At 46.8% G+C, this 17,897-nt stretch overlaps 1 protein-coding gene across 3 annotated transcripts in view; it reads right to left on the bottom strand.

The window, feature by feature from the left end:
* ARAP3 (ArfGAP with RhoGAP domain, ankyrin repeat and PH domain 3) overlaps nt 1–17,897 on the bottom strand; it is a 224,267-nt gene that overhangs the window by 59,208 nt on the left and 147,162 nt on the right. For all 3 annotated transcript variants that reach the window (XM_068277706.1, XM_068277705.1, XM_068277707.1), the window contains exons 14-16: nt 14,065–14,215; nt 4,446–4,580; nt 1,525–1,678 (exon numbers count right to left, since the gene is read on the bottom strand). In XM_068277706.1, the coding sequence (XP_068133807.1) occupies nt 1,525–1,678; nt 4,446–4,580; nt 14,065–14,215 (440 nt within the window). The remainder of the gene's footprint in view (nt 1–1,524; nt 1,679–4,445; nt 4,581–14,064; nt 14,216–17,897) is intronic.

Below are 17,897 nucleotides of genomic sequence, written 5' to 3'. Positions count from 1 at the left end.
AGGCGCAACTTGGTCTTGATCCATCCCTGCACCCGGGGACGTAATCCCCGGTGTTTACATGTTACGGTGCTGCTGTCACAGCAGCACCGTAAAGGAGATCGGCGATCCCGGCCTCTAATTGGCTGAAGCCTATCTGAGGCGGTACAGGACAGATCGCTGTCCTGTACCGCCTATATTGAGAAAGGGAGGGGAGGGAAGGAGAGGGAGGGGGGAATAACGCTGCGGAGGGGGGCTTTGAGGCACACCCCCCCGCTAGGCACAACTAAGCGGCGGCGATCAGACCCCCCCAACAGGACATCCCCCTAGTGGGGAAGTCTGAGCGCCCTGTCTGCCACCTGATCTGTGCTGGGGGCTGAAGAGCCAGTGCTGGTCCTCAAGTGGTTAAGGGGTCACAACGCTGCATTCAGAGCTCTGCGCTCTCATCCAAGAAGCACAGACAGGGAACGGAGGAGGATAGGCCGCAAACAGACAGTGAGAGGAGGGAGGGGGCGTTCCTGAAGCCCAGAGTGGGCGTTTTGCAGGAGTACCTCTCCAGCAAGGGATGCCCCTTACCCCTCTAGATTGCAGACAAGCTACATGTCTGCAATTTGGGTAAGGGAGGGTGACAGCGCGGCGCAAGCGGGGGCAGAGATCGATGCATAAGGGACATAGAGGCATGTCATGGTCCAGGGAACATGCCTCTGTGTCCCATCTGCCCCCTGCAGTGCCTCGGGTACACTTTAGAGACTATTTTATACTTCACCATTGCGTGGCAGTGGCCTAGTGCTAATGAAAGTCTATGGGACCTTTCATACTGACGTGGTGCAGCCGCATCCCTGACGTGAGCCTGTACCTACATTACCATGTGACCTCTGAGGCGATGTGTGCGGTGGACCGTAAGTCATGTAAGTCTATGAAGACGTGTGTTTATTTAAAATGACCACTGCAAGTTTTATGCGTCCCGTATGCGCGAAAGCGTATTTTAGCAATACGCTTCCACACACGTCATCTATTCTGCCACAGGAAGCTAGCGCCACTTCCTGCTTGGTCTGCTGCCAGATGGAGATTACCGCCTACTAACGTGGTAATCCCCAAAGGCTGCTTTCGGCTTTGCGGACCTCAGGCCACAATCCAACGCAACCACAGATAGTCAGTGTGAGACTGGCCTCAGGTTCACAGTGGGAGTTGCGTTGTGTTCTATGTTACAGCAGGAATGCAACCAAACAGGAGAGTGGCACTGCACACTATCTGCGCATTGTGTTGCTGAACGGGAAGCCTACAGTCAAGGATAGGTATGCTTCACTGTCACTGTTAATGCGCATGTTTTACTGTAACGCACCGCACGCAGTGGATTGTGATGTCACACACCGTTATACCGCAATGCACCCAGCGTACGGTGACCGTTGCATAGATGGTGCACTGCAGTGCAGCAAGCCACATTACAAAGCAGCCGTTATGGTGCACCATAAGGCATCACTGTAAACCTAGACTGTTGGCTTCTGCATACTGACTGACCTTCCCATAACTTTTCTATGTGTCTCTCACCTTTCCACTGCCATAGGGCTGCTTGTTGCATCCAGCTTGTTCACTCCTAAGCAAACCACTTCAGATGGGGCGATCTTTCCAATCGGTTCTGGACTTTTGTCATTCTCATAAAATTTTAGGGACTTTTCCAGGACACACCAGTGCTTGTGGAACTCTGCCCATGAAAACAGAAGTTACATATGTGTGACTGACTGATAGGCAACTTCTACTGTACTATTATGTATCAGAATTGTGTAGTCATTTCACTAACTTTCTCAGAGAGTCGGAGGTTCCATAAACTGAGGAGTCGGATGATTTTTGTACCAACTCCACAGCTCTGGTCATACAACGCTATCAGACAGTTTTGGTGTGATCCAGTAACTTATCTGGGAGGAAATCAGAGTGCCCAGATGAAACCCACGAAGAACATAAAAACTCAATGCAGATAGTGTTCTGTCTACATTGGATTCAGGGACACTAGTGCTGCAAGGAAAGAGTGCTATCCACCACTACACCACCCTGCAATCCAACCACATTCACAGATCTGGCTGGACTGCGTTATCTACTACAATAACAAAAGGCAATTTTAAGTATCCCACCAATACTTAAAGCGGATCCGAGATGAAAAACTAACTATAACAAGTAACTTGTCTATATATCTTATGTACAGTTTAGATAGTTTAAACAGCAAATCTGTCCGCATACTGCTTTAATAGAATATGATTATTTCTTCCTGTGATACAATGACAGCAGCCATGTTGTTTGTAAACATTACACAGAGGCAGGCTTATCTGCACCATCAGCACTCAGACTAAAAAAAAACCTAATCCCCCCCTCCTCTTCCCTCATCCCCTCTGCCTCTGAAATCTCTGGCTAGTAATACCTCCCCCTCCTCCTGCCCAGACTGAGCTCCCATGAGCCCTTGCTACTGCCAAGGCTCTCTGAAAACTGTGGGTGGGGCTTGTTTAGTTTATAGGGAGTATTAAAACAAAAACAAAAAAAATAGACAATCATTTTTGGCTGTCAAAATTAATGTCTGTATGTAGCTTGACTAATGCAATGAAGTCCACACAGGTACTGCAACATTTTGTAAAGAGTAAACTAAAAGCAATAAAAAAGCCAAAACAATTTCATGGACGACAATGTTCATTAATCTAAGTTTTCACCATTGAACAAAAACAGTGTTATTTATAAGTGTCAATGTCCTTGTTGGAGAGAGACGCCCTCTTGGCTCTGCAGATAATAAGCACTACATTACTGGTCTCTAATGTAGTTTCTTTTCTAAAGAAGAGGATTTTGCAGCAAAAAAAGGGCAGACCTTTGATAGTGAAGTCACTGACCGCATCTGCACATGCATACTGTAATAAGGAGTCTCTGCTGGAGATGATTTGCTGCAAATAGCAGGCCGATTGAAGAAAATGAGCCAGTAAAACGCAGTAGCTGCGGACTGTGATTGGTTCAGTCCCAAGTTATGTGCTGTTTGCAACAGATTTCTAACAAACCTGGAAATTAATGATCTCATTAGTCTTCTCTTGTCTCTGGACAACTTTAGAGATGTATATTAAAAGCCAAGCACTTTACATATTGATTTTATTTACAGCTGTCAGGTCCAATTAAATTGTTGCATTCAGGATCCAGCTAAGAAGTGAGATCTTCAAGGTGGACCAAATACACATTTTAAGTTCTTGATGGACTGGAGACTTTGCTCCCCCATTGACTTCCATGCATCCTACTTTTCTAAAGTAAACAAACATTTCTGCCAAATTTTCAACACAGAATTTCTGTTATCTACACACCAAAATCAGCACCAAAACAAGCAATTAAAAGAAGTCATGTGACCACACAATCTTTACTAGATTGAAGCAGTGGCGTAGCTATAGAGCTATGGGCCCCAGTGCGAGTTTTACATGCCCCCCCCCTCCCCCAAGCAATCTATATGTAACACTTGATACGGTGCAACAAAAACTGCCAAGGTCATCCACAGTGTCAGAGGTGCAAGAAGGGGATGGTGAACAGTTTGTTAATGATTACTACTATTCAAAGCATCTATAGAAGTGATTACTACCACCACAGGACCAATAAAGAGCTAATACTTTGGTTGAGGAAGGTCCCCATGGAGCCCCTCTGGCCCAAGGGCCCCGATGCGGTCGCTACCTCTGCAACCCCTATTGCTACGCCACTGGATTGAAGGCACCCAGAAATATTTTATTTATACTGTACATTTGTAGATTAGTGGTGGATTTTGGTGGTAATTTTGTTGTGCTTGGAACCAGGTTTGTGATTGGTTTTTATAGATGTTCTGTGCCTTCAGGGCCGGCCCGCTCATGAGGCGGGGTGAAACTTTTGCCTCAGGCGGCAAATTTCCAGGGGCGGCATCCGCCCGTCCGTGCGGGGAGCCGGCCGCCGAGCTGGAGGGGTAGCTGGCAGGACGGGGGTATTGGGCCTAGCGGCGGGGAGGGGGGGTCGTACCACCCCCTCCCTCACCTGGGTCCCCCGTCCTCCGCTCCCCTCCAGCCTTACATAGAAGCAGCCGCTATTTGTAAGAGGCACGGGCGGGGAGGACTCACCTCTTCCTCGATCCAGCGTGCGCTCCACTGACGTCACTTCCTGCAACGCTGCAGGAAGTGATGTCAGTGGAGCGCACGCTGGGAAGAGGTGAGTCATCCCCGCTCGTGCGTCTTACAAATAGCGGCTGCTTCTTCTATGTAAGGCTGGAGGGGAGCGCAGTTCGGGGGACCCAGGCGAGGGAGGGGGGGTACGACCCCCTCCCCGCCGCTAGGCCCAATACCCCCGTCCTGCCAGCTACCCCTCCAGCTTGGCGGCCCCCCAGAGCGGGGGGTGGCGGCGGAAATTTTTTTTTTGCCTCGGGCGGCAAAAAGTCTAGGGCCGGCCCTGTGTGCCTTTGTTGCATTTATTAATAAGAAAGCTGACATACTCCTTACCGTCTTTCATTTTCTTAACAGTGAATGTTTTGTTCAAGCCAGTGGCTTTATTCAAGTACCCAGAATGCACCACAGGCTGCATGATCTCATCGTACACTCTGGACTCATTGGAATCATCTGCTAGGGGTCCTTCCACTGCAAAGATAAGAAGTACAACACTCGAATTGTTATTACTATACATAAGAAATCTCTGTTCTCACATTTCAAAGAACTTGTTCTTAATGTTCTCTTTATTTTCTTATCAAAATTTTCTGAAATCCCACCGAGTCAACATTTCTGTAATGACCAGTTGTAAGATCCTACCCGATATTTAGATGGATGATGTTAGTGTTTCAATTTGCGTTTCCCAAGACCCTGATGCTTCCTCCTTCTGAACCGGAAGGAGGAATTATTGGAGTCCCATGAAACATGACGTAACTTGCAAGGCAATGGACTTCTCCTGGCCATGTCCGCTTGTTTGGTGCTGAACAGTGGCAGCGGGAGTATCTGGGTGTTTTGAATCAGCTATGCCAAATTTCACCACCAACACTGTAACTGGAGTACATGCAAGTCTGTCCTTCCTCCTGCTGAGATGCTGATCTTTGAGTCCCATATGAACAGAGAGTTAAAGCAGACCTGTACTCAGAACTGCCTGTCTACTGTAAAAGATAAGCAACACCATAATATCCTTTACAGAAACACATTTCTGATACAAATCCTGATACAGCTGATACAAATCCTGTAATAAATCTGCAGTGTGTCTACTTTTAAAGAAGCAGACATGGGGTTAACATCCTCTGTTTACATATTAGCTGCTCTGCCAAGGCAGCAGAGATTCCTGAGCTGACACAGCTGAGAGATCAAATTACAGTTGTGATTAATCGCAGATGAGGGGGAATTAGGCTAAACTCTCTAAATACACATAGGGTGCACTTCTCTATGTTTTCCTTTTTCCTGTGCAAGAGTTCAGGTCCACTTTAAAGGGAAACTGGAGTGAGAAGAATATGGAGCCTGCAATCGTCAGTCCCTTACAACCAATGCCAGTTGGCTTTGGTTGTATTTGAGTCACACACCTGCAACACACATGCAGCCAGTAGAGTCACAGCATCTGATCTGCATGTTCTTTCTGAGCCAATGACTTTAAATATTAGAGACACAGCATCAGCATAGAAGTCAGACAACTTGCATTGTTTATTAGAGAATGAAGATGACAGCCTCCATTTTCCTCACACTTCAGGTTCCCCTTTAAAGATGAACTGTAGTGAAAAAACTATGAATAAAATTGCTTATTTTTCAGTGTTTTCAGTCAGCCCATTGTAAAATGTTTCTCCCCCTGATTTAAATTCTGAAATGTATCACTGCTGGTGACATCTTTAGTTCTGCCAGGTGATCTGTACAGAATGTTTGTTACAGAGAGTTCTATGCACAGAGGGAGATACTGCTTGCTTGGAAGTTGGAAAAGGCAGTTATTTCCCACAATGCATCAAGATGCACAGACAGCAAACTGTCAGGACCTAGGTCAGTGATGGCTAACCTTGGCACTCCAGCTGTGACAAAACTACAAATCCCATCATGCATCTGCCTCCCCGAGTTATGCTTAGAACTGTCAGAGTATTGCAATACCTCATGGGACATGTAGTTCCACCACAGCTGGAGTGCCAAGGCTAGCCATCACTGACCTAGGTCATGACATCACACTGTGGGAGGTGTTTCACCACAAAATCAACCATACAGAACTCTCTGATGATCTATTGGAGAAAACCTAAAGATTACTCATGAGAAAAAGGGCATCAGCTACTGATTGGAATGAAGTTCAAACCTTGGTTAAAGTTCCTTTTTCCTCCATGTTTGTATGCTAAACTGATGACTAATAAGTTAATTGGCTTTACCTTAAATTGGCCCTAGACTATGATGGCCACATGACAATGGTACCGTAGGGATTAGATTGTGAGCCCCTCTGAGAAACGGTTAGGGCTGGTTCACACTGGAGGCCGCAATAGCAGCATAGGGGGCGATATTATGGCTGGGAACGCGGAGAATCACTCGCGTTCCCATGCCTGTCGGCCAGTGACGGCCAAACCGGAAGTGTTCGCCGGCGGGTGCAGGAGCATCTGAGCGGGGCTGCGAGGGCACCGATCGGCTGCAGGGGGCTGAGGGAAGCCCCAGGTGAGTAAATCTAATTTTTTTTGTTAGACTTAAGGATCACTTTAACTGCCAAAATAGTAAGATACCAGCCAGCCAGCCACCCACCCACCCACTGGATGGTGTAATGGCTAAGGGATCTGCCTCAGACACGGGAGACCAGGGTTCAAATCTTGGCTCTGCCTGTTCAGTAAGCCAGCACCTATTCAGTAGGAGACCTTAGGCAAGTCTCCCTAACACTGCTACTGCCTATAAAGCCCATCCTAGTGGCTGCAGCTCTAGCGCTTTGAGTCCGCCAGGAGAAAAGTGCCATATAAGTGTTCTGTGTTTGTTTGTCTGTGTTTGTACTCACTTTCATGCTATTTGCAACTGCTGTTCAGGAAATGCTGCTGAAAACCCTGAAAATCCCCCATGAAGAGATGGACTAGCCCAAAACCTGTTAATTTTGTTAGATTTTTACTGCCTACTTTTTGCACGATAGTGGTCTTTTAATGAGACAAACAGATAAGAGGCCTGATGCGTGAAGAAGCATTTTAACAGTACAGGCATCGCACATCTGTATTACTGGGGTTATGTGTGTATTGCTATGGTAATAGACAGTACACTTGCAATAGGGTGATGCCAACTGCCCCCCTGCTGTTAGTACCGGTAAATTGCCATGTACTATGCGCAACATACCTCCCAACTTTTTGAGATGAGAAAGAGGGATACTTAAGCCACTCCCCTGACACACCCCTAATTACGCCCCCAGCACCCCCCCTAGTCATGCATACCATAAAGATTTTATAAGAAAATGTGTTGTTTTAAAATTTAAACCACACTGGTCCTCTCTATCCTGGTTCATTTTCCTTCATATTAACATTTTAAAATTAGTAATATATCAATTTAAAGGATGGGATAAAAAGTCAATAAAACACATTTTTTAGTAGAGAAATACAGTATATATATATTTACATAGAAAGAGGGACAAAGTCCTGAAAGAGGGACAAATGAGGAGGAAAGAGGGAAAGAGGGACAGGGCTCCCAAAGAAGGACTGTCCCTCCAAAAGAGGGACAGTTGGGAGGTATTCCTGCATTTTACCGCTTCCTGTCCCAGTGCCCTTAGGAGAGTTAAATCATGAGTTAAAACAGATAAGAAAAGAACATTCATGAGACAAACTGAAAAGGAGAAACAATTCATTAGATAAGCCAGATAAGGAGACACAATTCATAAGATATGTTTTCTGAATCAACCTCATGTTTTGTTCAAAAGTATAAAGACTATGGGCTTGATTCACAAAGCGGTGCTAACTGTTAGCAACCTGTGAAAAGTGTTTCACGCCAAATTTGGCATGATAACGGCTATCAAACCCAAAAATTTGCGTTAACGCGAATTTTTCACGCGTTAACGGTCGTGTTCGTGCGCAAAAATTCACGTTAACGCGCAAACGCGATTTTTGGAGCACGATAACCTTTTTTTGCGTGAAACCCATTTTTCTACATGAAAATGCGCTAAAACGCGCAAAAAGCAGTGCTAACAGTTAGCACCGTTGTGTGAATCAAGCCCTAGATATTACTAGTGAACTAATACCGGGTCCAAAGGAACGGTGATATTTCTTGTTATACAAAAGTAGTAAAATTTGAAGGGGCGAAGCTGATAGGAAAGGGTTGGTTGTCAGTAGAATATGCAAATAATCAATGCATTAGGAATGTTAGGTTGTTGGGTTTCATGCTGGGTTGATGTGGATATGTACATTTTATAAGCTATAGGCTTGCTATACACCAGTGCTTCTGGATGTAAGCCTGGCTTCAGGGGCATAAAGAGATTATTTGCATATTCAGTTGCCGTGCATTGTGGGAGACCACAGTTGTTCACGTAAAGCTGAATTATTGCAAATACATTCTGTTTTAAAGCTAATGGGAACCGGGTTAAAAAAAAAAAGTCAGATACTCACATAAGGAGAGGGAGGCTCTGGGTCCTATAGAGCACTCCCTCTCCTCTCCCGGTGCCCGCTGCTGTCCTGGCTTCCCTGTAGCGGTATTCGACCGTTTCGGTAAAATACCGCTGTCTCCCGGCCGAAGGGAGGCTTCGGAAATGCTTCGGGAGCCCGAGTGCTCCCGAAGACGGGCCGCGATAACACTGCGCGTGCGCCCTCTACGACGCACTCGCGTGTGCGCCGCCTGTCTTCGGTAGGACTTGGCTCCTGAAGACTTCCGAAGTCCCTTCGGCGTGGGATGAGAACGGAGGAGCCAGCGCAGCACTGGGGCCACCGGGAGAGGAGAGGGATGGCTCATTAGGACCGAGCCTTCCCTCTCCTTAGGTGAGTATCTGACTTTTTTTTTTAACAGGGGTTACATTAGCTTTAAGAAGGCAAACTACACCGAGCGTTGGCTTTTAGTAAGAGGGTTTTTTGGTCTCTTTTAGTCCCCTATAGTTTCCTAGTAGTTTTAGGTCACGCTGAGCTGCTTGGGTAGTTTGTTGTTCTGGTCCCAGCCCCTATCCCACTGAGCCATATTAATCTCTGCCATGCACTGAGGAGGACCAACAGTCTAAAACAGGCTGTCTGCATGTTGGCTTGATGTGGCTCTGTAAATTTTATAAGCTATAGGCTTGCTATACACCAGCCATTCTGGATGTAAGCTTGGATTCAGGGTATTTTTGCCACACAGTAGCGAGATAATTTGCATAATTAGTAGCGATGCATTCTGGGAGGCCACAGTCGTTCACTTAAAACTGAATTATCACAAATACCTTCTGTTTTAAGAAGGCAAACTACACTGAGTGTTGGCTTCTAGTAGGAGGGCTTTTCGTTTTTTTTTAGCCCACTATACTTTCTTAGTAGTTTTGGGTCACCCCGAGCTGCTTCTAAGGAATCAAAAAGACACCTGGTTTAGAGGTGAGTGGGAAACTGCAGCAAGTACTCCTGAAATATCCCAATGCTGCGTTGATTGCTTATTGAGGCTGTATGATGTGCGCTACGCTGATTGTTTTCAGCAAGGAATTAGTAATAGGCTTCTGTACTCCTTATTTCTTTGTAGGATATTGTGAGTCATTTTAAATGAATCAGGCTGAGTGCATTCAGTGCCGTGGAGCATTCATGCAGATCACATGCCATTGCAACCCCCCTGTGGGCACTCCATGCTCTGCTACAATGGGCTCTTGTCTTCAGTGGAATTAAACTTTAAGGGGAATTTATATCCACAGTTAATTTGCCTTATAAGGACATATATCAGCTGTATTTACTGTATGCAGACAATATGCCTTCTCTCCGGAACTGCACTTTGCCACTGTGTGGCTGCTTAGAGTTATATGTGCTGCTAACTTAACTATACCATAACAGGGTTCCATCTCTCAAACTGTTCTCTATAAGGGTCAGTCCATCAAATAATAAAATGTGCCAAAAAACAGTTCCTTCCTTTTAAAAAGGACTCCGTGCCAACTTTAAAGTGGACCTGAACTCAGAACTTCCTCTCGGTTCTAAAAGATTAGCAACAGCATAACAACCTTTAAAGAAAACATTTCTTTGTTACTGCAATAAATCTGCAGTGTGTCCACTTCCTGCTAACATGGAAGCAGATTTAGGGTTAACTTCATCCTGTGTTTACAAATTAGCTGCTCTGCCAAGGCAGCCAGCTGACACTGCTGAGAGATCAAATTATTCTTGTGATTAGTCACAGATGAGGGGAAATTAGACAGGCTAAACTCTCTAAATACATACAGGTTGCATTTCTCTATGTTTTCCTTCTGTCCTTCTTGTGCAAGAGTTCAGGTCCACTTTAAATATAATGGTATGTTATGTGTAAATACACTTTCCAAACAATATTATAATGACACTGCCAAATGCTGTTTCATTGAAATGTAAATCTGAAATTCAAAAGTAGGACATGACCTATTCTATAAAACTCTAGCAAAGATTTCCGCCGCAGCTGCTGCGACTTATGCATAATAGTGCGCTGGGGAGGAGTTTAGAAAAGGTGATATCACTGAGCTGTCATGTGATGCTAAATTTACACACGCTAGATGTAACTGGGTCGAGGCAGTCAATAGTGACTACCTTTGCCGAGAATCCAGCAAGTCTGTTTCAAAATAGAACTGATTTCATCTTAAAGGAATACTTAAGTGAAAAAAAAAAATTATCTTTACTCACCCGAGGCATCCCTCAGCCCCCTGAAGCTGTATGATGCCCTCGCAGCCCCGTTCCAATCGTCCTGTCCCCGCCGGCGGCTACTTCCGGGTTCGGCGACAGGCTGGGAACGCGGGTGATTCTCCGCTTTTGCTATACAGCTTCAGGGGGCTGAGGGATGCCCCGGGTGAGTAAAGATCATTTTTTTTTTCACTTAAAGGGAAGGTTCAGGGAGGGTGGGTAAAAAATCAAAATCAATTTCCACTTACCTGGGGCTTCCTCCAGCCCGTGGCAGGCAGGAGGTGCCCTCGCCGCCGCTCCGCAGGCTCCCGGTGGTCTCCGGTGGCGCGCCCGACCTGGCCAGGCCGGCTGCCAGGTCGGGCTCTTCTGCGCTCCAAGTCCTGGTTCTTCTGCGTCCCACGCCGGCGCTCTGACGTCATCGGACGTCCTCCGGGCTCTATTGCGCATGCGCAGAACTACTGCGCATGCGCAGTAGAGCCCGGAGGACGTTCGATGACGTCAGAGCGCCGGCGTGGGACGCAGAAGTACCAGGACTTGGAGCGCAGAAGAGCCCGACCTGGCAGCCGGCCTGGCCAGGTCGGGCGCGCCACCGGAGACCACCGGGAGCCTGCGGAGCGGCGGCGAGGGCACCTCCTGCCTGCCACGGGCTGGAGGAAGCCCCAGGTAAGTGGAAATTGATTTTGATTTTTTAACCCACCCTCCCTGAACCTTCCCTTTAAGTATTCCTTTAGGCTAATTTCACACCAGGACGTTGCGTTAGAGGGGGCGTTAAGGTCGCATAACGTCCCCCTAACTCAACGCCTGGTGGTGCTGGATCTGGACGTCAGAGTGAGCTGCGTTGTGCAGCTCACTCTGGCGTCAGTGATGCCGTGATGCGCACTCTTGTGCGCATGCGGCATCACGTGGTCCCGCCGGCCAATCGCCACACAGAGCGGCTGCTCCAGGAAGTAAACACTGCACGTCATAACGTGCAGTGCATATTAATTAGCCATGTGCCTGGCCGCTCTCCGCTCCTCCCCAACATTACTGAGCATGTGCAAGCAGTCTAACGCGGCTCAGCCGCGTCCAAAGTACTGCATGCAGTACGTTGTCTTGTGACGCAGCGTTACAATGTAACGCAACGTCCGCACTGTGAACAGCCCCATTGATTTTTCATTACTGTGCGGTGGGCTGCGTTACAGGCTGCTCTAACGTGCGCCTGTAACGTCCCACTGTGAAACCAGCCTTAAGCTAAAAGTGGAACTAAACTCACAATTTTCTCTTTGTCCCTAAAAATTACCCACAGCATGAAAATCTTTATTACAAATACATTTCTTTATTACAATGTACTGAAATCCTAAAAAAAAACCCTAAAGTTTAGAAATTTGGTTCACATTGCAGGGAGCACTATACTGTATGGGCAATGGAGTACAGTACCATGTTAGCCATCCATAATAGAAAAATGTTGTGAATCAGGATGATACCATTTATTAGCTAACTTAGAAAAAAAGGAGTACGCTTTTGGCTATGAAGCCTTCTTCAGACTTGATTTTTGTATACTGACATAATTTAGAATACACAGTGAGATCCTCCTGATGTTGTAATTAAGACATGCAATGACATTATTTATGTTTGCAGAACAAGGAATCTCCTTTTAATGTCCAGTGTATATAAGCTGTGTGTTCTAAATCAGTGTTTCTCAACATTTTATTGGTATTTACCCCTTTTAAAACCCTGTACTCACCAAGTACCCCCTAGCATAGTAAACGTCACAAGTACCCCTTGACAAATATATATTTAAATCGTACTACGTGATAATTGGTTCTAAACAATTTCCAAGCACTTACAATTGCTTTTAATTAGCTAAAATACTAATTCTGTGTTATTTAAGTAAGATTTATCATTTTCTAAAACTCTAAATTTGTTATTCTTGCTTAAAGAGACACTGAAGCGAAAAAAAAAATGATGATATTATGATTTGTATGTGTAGCACAGCTAAGAAATAAAACATTAAGATCAGATACATCAGTCTAATTGTTTCCAGTACAGGAAGAGTTGAGAAACTCCAGTTGTTATCTCTAGGCAAACAAGCCATTAAGCTCTCCGACTAAGTTAAGGGGCCCATACACTCAGCCGATTTTCTGGCCGACCGATCGATCACGATCGATCGATTGATCGTTTGCAAATCGGTTGGCCAATCGACCAATCGATGGCCGATTTCGATCGATTTCGATGGATTTCCATCGAACTGGCAGGGTGGAAAATTTAGGTCGATCTGTTGAGATTGCTTATCAGTTTGCATTGGCCTAATGGAAATCTGATGGCAAAAAAATGCCATCAGATCGAATTTCAATAGATTTCAAACTGAAATCTATTGGAATTCTATCCTGGTAAAAAATGTTCTAAAAACGCATCAGATAGATCATCAGATGCATTTCTTATCTATCTGTTGCCAATCTGACGAGTGTATGGGCACCTTTAGTCGTGGAGAGGGCTGTTATCTGACTTTTATTATCTCAACTGTTCCTGGACTATTTACTTTTCCTCTGCTAGAGAAGAGGTCATTACTTCACAGACTGCTCTGAAAGACTCATTTTGAATGCTGAGTGTTGTGTAATGTGCACATATTATAGAATGATGCAATGTTAGAAAAAACACTATATACCTGAAAATAAAAGTATGAAAATATTTTCTTTGCTGCTAGTAATTATTCATAGTACACAACCAATTCATTATATCATATATTTTTTTTTTCGCTTCAGTGTCTCTTTAAGTATATCAAGCCCGAATACCCCCTGGAATGCTAATCAGAAGTACCCCTGGGATATGCGTACCACACGTTGAGAACCTAGGTTCTAAATGATGTCAGTATACAGGGACATAGTCTGAGGAAGGCTTCATAGCCGAAAGCTTACTCATTTTCTTCTAAGTTAGCCGATAAATGGCATCATCCTGATTCAAAACTTCTTTATTTTACTGTATGGGGAGGAAGCAGCTGAGGTGCTCCTGCAGTCAATTCACAGCTGCTGATAAGAATTAATTAGACACTTTGACCTGGATAAAAAAATACAGATCACAGAGTATTGGATTTCTTCAGCAACTATATGTGAAATAAAGACTTTTCATTGTGTGCTGTGCACGAGCGTTGATAGGATCCTAAAATATCCAGTGGACCTTTAAGCCTTTGAGACGATGTTTCTGGACTCCAAAGACCAAATACCCGAAACCCACCGGGCGACTCTGCTGTGGGGGGTCTGGGGGAACATTTGGGGCACCCTAGTATAGATGGGTAACAAGATTGAACTTTCCATACAGAACACAAAATGAAAGAGCCAGGAAACAAAAGCAATGAGAGATTGGCTTGTATCACAACAGAAATAAAGTGATGTCCTTACTATTGATGCTGTAGGAGCTTGCCCTCCAGTTGTCAGCTGCCTGGCTGGACAGAGAAGAATCGTCACTTTGCTCGGCCAAACACTCCGCATCGTAGAAGAACTGCATCACCGTCTTCAGCAGGTTCGGTCCGGCCACAGCGCTACAGAGCACCTGAAAAGAATCATAATCATTTCATAAAACTGTAATGCAAAAACATGTGATATAAAGCATATTGTTACTCATAATTACATGAGAAACCAGATATCTAAAAGTGCCTAGAGGATCTCACATGTGGCGTATGTATTTGTTTACCTTGTCTTCCTAAAATCCACACTTTCAGTCATTAAAGGGAACGTATTAAGGCCACTGTTTTATATTGAACACAATAGAAAGCCTGCCTCTACCTCCCAACTGTGACCTCTAGTGGTCAGGTGGGTACATTAATAACTTCCATACCAGCAGTCTCTGGCCAGAGTACCAGAGCTGAGGGACCCTAAAGATTTTATACTCATCTGGAGCTTCCTCCATGCGCAGTAGCCCAGACTGGCGCGACTGAGTCAATTATCGGGGCTGATTGCAGCTGAACGGCAGACCGTGGGAGGGTGGCGAGGGACTAACACGTGCTTATGGAGCTGGAGGAAGCTTCGTGTGAGTTTATAATCTTAAAGAGAATCTGTATTGTTAAAATCGCACAAAAGTAAACATACCAGTGCGTTAGGGGACATCTCCTATTACCCTCTGTCACAATTTCGCCGCTCCTCGCCGCATTAAAAGTGGTTAAAAACAGTTTTAAAAAGTTTGTTTATAAACAAACAAAATGGCCACCAAAACAGGAAGTAGGTTGATGTACAGTATGTCCACACATAGAAAATACATTCATACACAAGCAGGCTGTATACACCCTTCCTTTTGAATCTCAAGAGATCATTTGTGTGTTTCTTTCCCCCTGCAGCTATCTTCCACTGAAGTGTCAGGCTGTTTCTTCCTGCAGAGTGCAGACAGCTCTGCCTGTATGTAATTCCTCAGTATGTGAAAGCCCAGCCAGCTCAGAGGAGGATTTATCCAGCTTGTAAAAGATAATAGAGCAGAGAGAAGCTGCACTAAACTAAATAACACACAGCAGTGTGCAGAGAGGGGCCTGGAGGGGGAAGATGCATCACAGAACCACAACACTGAAGAACTTGGCAGCCTTCTAGACACAGGCTGACAAGTCTGACAAGAGAGAGATAAGTTGATTTATTACAGAGATGGTGATAGTAGAACGTGCTGCAGTAAGCCAGAACACATTAGAATAGCTTTTGGAACTTGTAGGATGATAAAAAACAGGATGCAATTTTTGTTACGGAGTCTCTTTAAGGATCCCGCAGCTCTGGTTTCCTTTAAGGACCACAGACTGCTGGTTTGAAAAAAAACGTCTTAGGGCTGGTACACACCTAGGGCTTAATTCACTAAACTGTGATCACTCAATTATCACACCTTATCAAAGATATCACACCTTATTAAAGTTATTGCTTATTATAAAGCAAGCGCTACGAACTTATGCCTGCTAATTGACAATGGCACTCGTCCTGCCCTGAGCCCCTGCAGGTACTTAGCGCTCGCTATGCTACTAAGGCATGTTAACTTTGATAAGGTGTGATATCTTTGATAAGGTGTGATATTTGAGTTATCACGGTTTAGTGAATCAAGCCCTTAGAGCGCTTCTGAGCGCTTTAAAAAAGCGCTTGGCTAATGTATTTGAATGGGATGGATCGCACCAAAGTGATGCAGCATTTCTGAGGCGATTCAGCCTCAATGTTAAGTATAGCAACGTGGAAAATCACTCTAAAACCGCTACAACAAAGCGATTTTCCATTTTTTTTTTCTTTTTTTACAAAAGCTATACACTTCCAACTCTACTATACAAAAAATAAAAAATCGCTAAACAAAACGCTCCAAAAATCACTAGGCATAACTAGAAAATCGCTTGGCACAGGCCTAGGATCGCTTAGAAAAATCACTTCTAACAACGCCTAGTGTTTGCGATTATGCCAATGCTTTTAGGCAGGGGCGTCGCTAGCCCTGTTTTAGGGGGGCACGTGCCCCCAATCTTTCCTGGGGTGCCACGGATCTCCCGGCCGCCGCTGCCCCCTCTGTCAGCGGCTCCCTCCAGCCGCCGCCGCCGCCGCCGCGTCTCAGACCTCAGGATCAGGCGGCGAGCCGGCGACCAATCGTGCGGGCGCTAGGACCCAGCGCCCGCACTGATATGCGGAAGTGACATCACTTCCGCATATCGAGCGGGTGCGTCCAGCGCCCGCTCGTACATCTGGTCGGGTCGCCGCTGATCCTGAGGTCTGCTGAGAGGTAGGGGGGGGGGAGCGGCGGCGGCTAGAGAGGGGGCCTCCCTGTCACTCACTCACTAAAGGGGCTCCCTGGCACTCACTCACTCCCTAAAGGGGCTCCCTGGCACTCACTCACTCCCTAAAGGGGCTCCCTGTCACTCACTCCCTAAAGGGGCTACCTGTCACTCACTCACTCCCTAAAGGGGCTCCCTGTCACTCACTCACTCCCTAAAGGGGCTCCCTGTCACTCACTCACTCCCTAAAGGGGCTCCCTGTCACTCACTCACTCCCTAAAGGGGCTCCCTGTCACTCACTCACTCCCTAAAGGGGCTCCCTGTCACTCACTCACTCCCTAAAGGGGCTCCCTGTCACTCACTCACTCCCTAAAGGGGCTCCCTGTCACTCACTCACTCCCTAAAGGGACTCCCCTGGCACTCACTCACTTCCTAAAGGGGCTCCCCTGGCACTCACTCACTCCCTAAAGGGGCTCCCCTGGCACTCACTCACTCCCTAAAGGGGCTCCCCTGGCACTCACTCACTCCCTAAAGGGGCTCCCCTGGCACTCACTCACTCCCTAAAGGGGCTCCCCTGGCACGCACCCACTCCCTAAAGGGGCTCCCCTGGCACGCACCCACTCCCTAAAGGGGCTCCCTGTCACTCACTCACTCCCTAAAGGGGCTCCCTGTCACTCACTCACTCCCTAAAGGGGCTCCCTGTCACTCACTCACTCCCTAAAGGGGCTCCCTGGCACTCACTCACTCCCTAAAGGGGCTCCCTGGCACTCACTCACTCCCTAAAGGGGCTCCCCTGGCACTCACTCACTCCCTAAAGGGGCTCCCCTGGCACTCACTCACTCCCTAAAGGGGCTCCCCTGGCACTCACTCACTCCCTAAAGGGGCTCCCCTGGCACTCACTCACTCCCTAAAGGGGCTCCCCTGGCACGCACCCACTCCCTAAAGGGGCTCCCCTGGCACGCACCCACTCCCTAAAGGGGCTCCCTGGCACGCACCCACTCCCTAAAGGGGCTCCCTGGCACGCACTCACTAAAGGGGCTCCCTGGCACGCACTCACTCACTAAAGGGGCTCCCTGGCACGCACTCACTCACTAAAGGGGCTCCCTGGCACGCACTCACTCACTAAAGGGGCTCCCTGGCACGCACTCACTCACTAAAGGGGCTCCCTGGCACTCACTCACTCCCTAAAGGGCCTCCCTGTCACTCACTCACTCCCTAAAGGGGCTCCCTGTCACTCACTCACTGCCTAAAGGGGCTCCCTGTCACTCACTCACTGCCTAAAGGGGCTCCCTGTCACTCACTCACTGCCTAAAGGGGCTTCCTGTCACTCACTCACTGCCTAAAGGGGCTTCCTGTCACTCACTCACTGCCTAAAGGGGCTCCCTGGCACTCACTCACTGCCTAAAGGGGCTCCCTGGCACTCACTCACTGCCTAAAGGGGCTTCCTGGCACTCACTCACTGCCTAAAGGGGCTTCCTGGCACTCACTCACTGCCTAAAGGGGCTTCCTGGCACTCAC

Source organism: Hyperolius riggenbachi, chromosome 3 (assembly GCF_040937935.1).
Source record: "Hyperolius riggenbachi isolate aHypRig1 chromosome 3, aHypRig1.pri, whole genome shotgun sequence".
NCBI lineage: Eukaryota > Metazoa > Chordata > Amphibia > Anura > Hyperoliidae > Hyperolius > Hyperolius riggenbachi.
Note: the sequence above shows the minus strand (reverse complement) of the source record. Positions and strands in the feature narration are given on the sequence as shown.